This window comes from Nothoprocta perdicaria, unplaced genomic scaffold (assembly GCF_003342845.1).
Source record: "Nothoprocta perdicaria isolate Ctin4 unplaced genomic scaffold, notPer1 scaffold_134, whole genome shotgun sequence".
NCBI classification, from domain to species: domain Eukaryota; kingdom Metazoa; phylum Chordata; class Aves; order Tinamiformes; family Tinamidae; genus Nothoprocta; species Nothoprocta perdicaria.
Genome location: NW_020454472.1, coordinates 304,048 through 307,891, shown reverse-complemented (window position 1 = coordinate 307,891; position 3,844 = coordinate 304,048). Strand labels below are relative to the sequence as shown.

The following is a 3,844-nucleotide window of genomic DNA, read 5'->3' as shown; positions in this document are numbered from 1 at the left end:
CCGCTCCTCCTCCTCGGTCCCCGCCGCCCGCCCGGGTGCCGAAGCCCCGCGGGAGCCCCGAGCGAGGGACGGGGCCCTGGGGTCCCCCCTGCGCCCCCCGGCCGCGGCTCCGCGGGGGCGGCCGCTTTTCCAGGCGGGAGAAACCAGCGCGGAGGCGACTGGAGCTCCGCGGGACCGGCCCCGCGGGCACCTCCCTCCCCGCGGGCCCTTATCCCGCGGGAACGAGCGCTTCCGCGTCCCGCCTTTCCCACTATTCCCGCGGACATCCCCACGCGCGTCCGCCCCCTGGGCGCCCCCGGCTCCACGCGCGGAGAGGCGCCGCCCATACCCCCCCCCCCCCGCCTCCTGCTCCGCTCCGCGCACGGGCGATATATAGGGCGCCCGAGGCGCGCATCCCCCCGCGCGCCCCCGCGCCGCCAGCCACTCTCCGCGGCGGGGCCGTGCCGTGCCGTGCCGCCCAGGCCATGTCCGCGGGCTCCGGGAGCGAGGCGGAGGAGCTGCCCGCCATGGAGCTGCGCGCCCTGCAGCTGCGCTACGCGCCGCCGGGCAAGCGGCAGCCGCGCGGCGAGCCCTACCCGTCGGGGGACAACTCCTCGGCGGAGGAGGACGACGAGGAGGACGAGGAGGACGAGGAGGAGGAGGAGGATGGCGAGGGCAGCGGCGCGGCGGGCGGCAAGAGGAAGCGGCCCCGCGGCGGCGGCGGCGGCGGGGCCAAGAGGGCGGCGGGGCCGCGCGCGGCGCCCGCCGAGGGGAAGCAGTCGCAGCGCAACGCGGCGAACGCGCGGGAGCGCGCGCGGATGCGCGTGCTGAGCAAGGCGTTCTCGCGCCTCAAGACGAGCCTGCCCTGGGTGCCGCCCGACACGAAGCTCTCCAAGCTGGACACGCTGCGCCTCGCCTCGAGCTACATCGCGCACCTGCGGCAGCTGCTGCAGGAGGAGCGCTACGAGGGCGCCTACGCGCACCCCGTCAGCCTGGTACGCGGCGCGCGGGGCGGGCGGGCGGCGCCGCGAGCGGGAGCCCCGCGCCAGCGCCGCGCCCTCGGGGAGGAGGCGGCGCCGGTGCCCGATCCCCCATCCCCGATCCCCGCAGCGGCCCCGGGCCCGGGCAAAGGCCGCTCGCCCCGCGGCACCCGGCGTTGCGCCCCCGGCCCCTCCCCGGGCCTTGCAGGCGGCCGCGACGGGTCAGAAATGCCCCAGACCCTGCGGGGACAACGCGCCGCTGGCCGCAGCGGAGCGGGGCGCCTCGCAGCAGGGGAAAATGTGCCGGGAATGTCCCGGGAATGTCCCAGGAATATCCGCTCGAGAGCCAGCTGCGCCGGGCGGCCCGCGGGGAGCCGCGCGGGAACGGGCCTGCAAGCGAGCGGGCTTAGACCTCCGTCAGTGATAAAGCCCCGGTTCCATACGCAGCTCAACTTCCTAACGCAATTACCTTTTATTTTTTATTTTTTTTTTTCATTACAGACTTGGCCATTTGTGGTTTCAGGACGACCGGACTCTGACTCTAAAGAAGTTTCTACTGCCAGCAGATTATGTGGAACTACCGCGTAGTCCAAGTAAATCGTTTTTGTTGTCGTTGTTGATGATGATGGGGTTTTGTTTTGTTTTTTAATGGGCCCACTCTTCTTAAGAGCTGTGACTTACAGGCTCAAGACTAGAAGACGGTCAGCAAAAAACCATCTCTAACCAGCGGTGTTAAATCTGTGTCCCCCATAATTTCTTTTCCTTAGAACACAGAAGGAAATAAATATGCAGAGAGCTGCACGGAAGGGAGGCGGAGGAGAGGAGGAGGCAGCTGCAGCCTGCGATCCGGGAAGGCCTCTCCCTGGCTTCGTCGCTCTTGTCGCTGCCTCAGGACCTGCTGTTCTGAGGCTGTTAAACTAACGGAGGAGGAATATAATGATGTAGCATTAACAGCATGGACCAAAGTACAACTCTACCGACTAACCCCAACCAGTGTTATCTGTATTCTAAAGCAAAGCAGTATTTTAGAGTAGCTTTGAACCTCAGATAGATTTATAATATATTTTGATGGCTTTTGTACTCATGGATCCGGTTTCCTGCAACTATGCAATAAGTGTAGTCATCCTTTCTGTGTGTCCTTTTAGCCAGGGTTTCCTTAAAGAAATGTAGCTGAGTTGTCCATTTAGGCTGTCATCCTTTGGATCTGGAGGAGGAATTCTGCTAACCATAAAAAAGACTGCACGTGTTGTAAAGAATGGGCTCATATGGTGTTGCAAAAGAGCAAGAATTTGCATTTTCCGTGTTCTTCCTGTACTGTTAGGTTWGTCTATGAACCTTGTTTACCCTCAGATGAGCTCTAGTGAGGTGTCTTCACTAATTCAAATGCTGTAATGAAAGAGAATGCCGTCAAATAAGTTGCAAATGTAAATAATTCTATTTTTTTATAAATGATATTAAAAGCTTTGTTACAATGGCTCCCTGGTGCTGTGATAGCRCGTGGCTGCATCCGTGTAGGATCGTATCGGTAGCGCAGACTCTTAAACCCGGGTCTATAAAAACACTGTGCTCCTCCTCGTGAGAGCGGCAGCATCTCCAGCCACCCCTTCACTCCAAACAGCTCGTGTAGGGCACAGCGCGGTGCCAGTCAGCAGGGCAAAACACAGGCTGGAACTTTATAGAACTCGTCGTTGTAATCCTGCCTGCGAATCAGGAAGGTCAACAAATGTAGATTAAGAAATAGATGCCATTCTACCTTTCCATCTGTAGGCTGTTTTGCTTTTAGTTGTATTTGTGCAGGRAGAAAATGAGCCGAGGTTTCCTAATGCAAGCAAACTTTTCCTGTTTAAAGATTAAAACTCCTAAGATTTTTCTTTTCTCTCAAAATAATTTCTGAGAGGAGAGATGAGGACAAGGACTGAATTGCTTTAGAGAAGAAAAAGCCTCCTCTTCCTTTAAGCTGAGGAGAGGAAGTTAAGCATTTGCTTAACTAGAACTAGCTTAGCCTGGTTTCTTGTCAGGTCACCTCACATCTCTATACAGAAAGTGGGTTTCTGTTTCAAATGCCRTATACAAACCTCAGACTGGCCCTTCGCAGTGTATTGAACATAGAAGAATGGAGGAAATTTGTTTTCCTCCCTGCAAAGGGTAAAATAGTTCTCAACTACCTCAAAACAAAGTTAGGGCTCAGTCCAGGACTTGTTGAAATTGTTGTTTTCAGTGAGCTGAGGGGAAAGGTCCAGTTTATCTTCCAGTTGTATCCAGGAAAAGGCTGTGGAAGAAGGAACACCCTGTGTTTGCAGAGCCGAGGTGGCATCCCACTTGACTGTCCCTAGGAAGCTCCATTAAGAGAAAAGAATATAAAGCCAGTCAGAATGGAAGGACCCTTAGGAAAGAATGAGGAAARGCAACTGATGTTTATCGTTTGCAGTCCCAGAGAAAAGATTGCTCAGCAATTTAACTCGAGATAATCTCAGTTGTGATACTTAGCTGGTTTTGGCCTTCATCCCAGCTATAATTGGCTAAGGACTCCGGGAGACTGGAAAAACAAGGAAGGCATGGAGAGCTTTAAACAGCACAGGAATAGCCATGTGCATTAAGGGAAAAAATGCTCAGGGTAAATTCCCAAATACAAAGCAGCTACATTAAGTAAATACAGTGGGTCAAAACTGGGAGCGAGGAGTGTGGCATGAGGAAAAATGCATTATTGCTGCCATCCATACTACGTGGTCTTAATTACATTTTTTTTTTTTCTCCTGGTCATGTAATATTTAAAAAAATACTTTATTCACAGAATAATGAATGCACTTATTGTGTCTGGTCACTGAACAGCCACATCCATATGTGACAGCCTGTAGTTTTGGAGCATAGAATCATAGAATCATAGA

At 55.2% G+C, this 3,844-nt stretch overlaps 1 protein-coding gene across 1 annotated transcript; it reads left to right on the top strand.

Moving 5' to 3' along the window:
- The first annotated feature begins 464 nt into the window (after positions 1 to 464).
- On the top strand, positions 465 to 2,313 carry MSC (musculin). Its single transcript, XM_026033861.1, has 3 exons — positions 465 to 974; positions 1,461 to 1,552; positions 1,727 to 2,313. The coding sequence occupies exons 1-2, from the start codon at positions 465 to 467 to the stop codon at positions 1,545 to 1,547; spliced, it is 597 nt and encodes a 198-aa protein (XP_025889646.1). The 3' UTR covers positions 1,548 to 1,552; positions 1,727 to 2,313.
- Positions 2,314 to 3,844: the final 1,531 nt, after the last annotated feature.

Excerpts from the sequence above, each read along its gene's own strand:
- MSC (XM_026033861.1), top strand. The coding sequence starts at position 465 with ATGTCCGCGGGCTCCGGGAGCGAGGCGGAGGAGCTGCCCGCCATGGAG. Across the intron at positions 975-1,460 it reads ACGCGCACCCCGTCAGCCTG|ACTTGGCCATTTGTGGTTTC; the intron begins GTACGCGGCGCG and ends TTTTCATTACAG.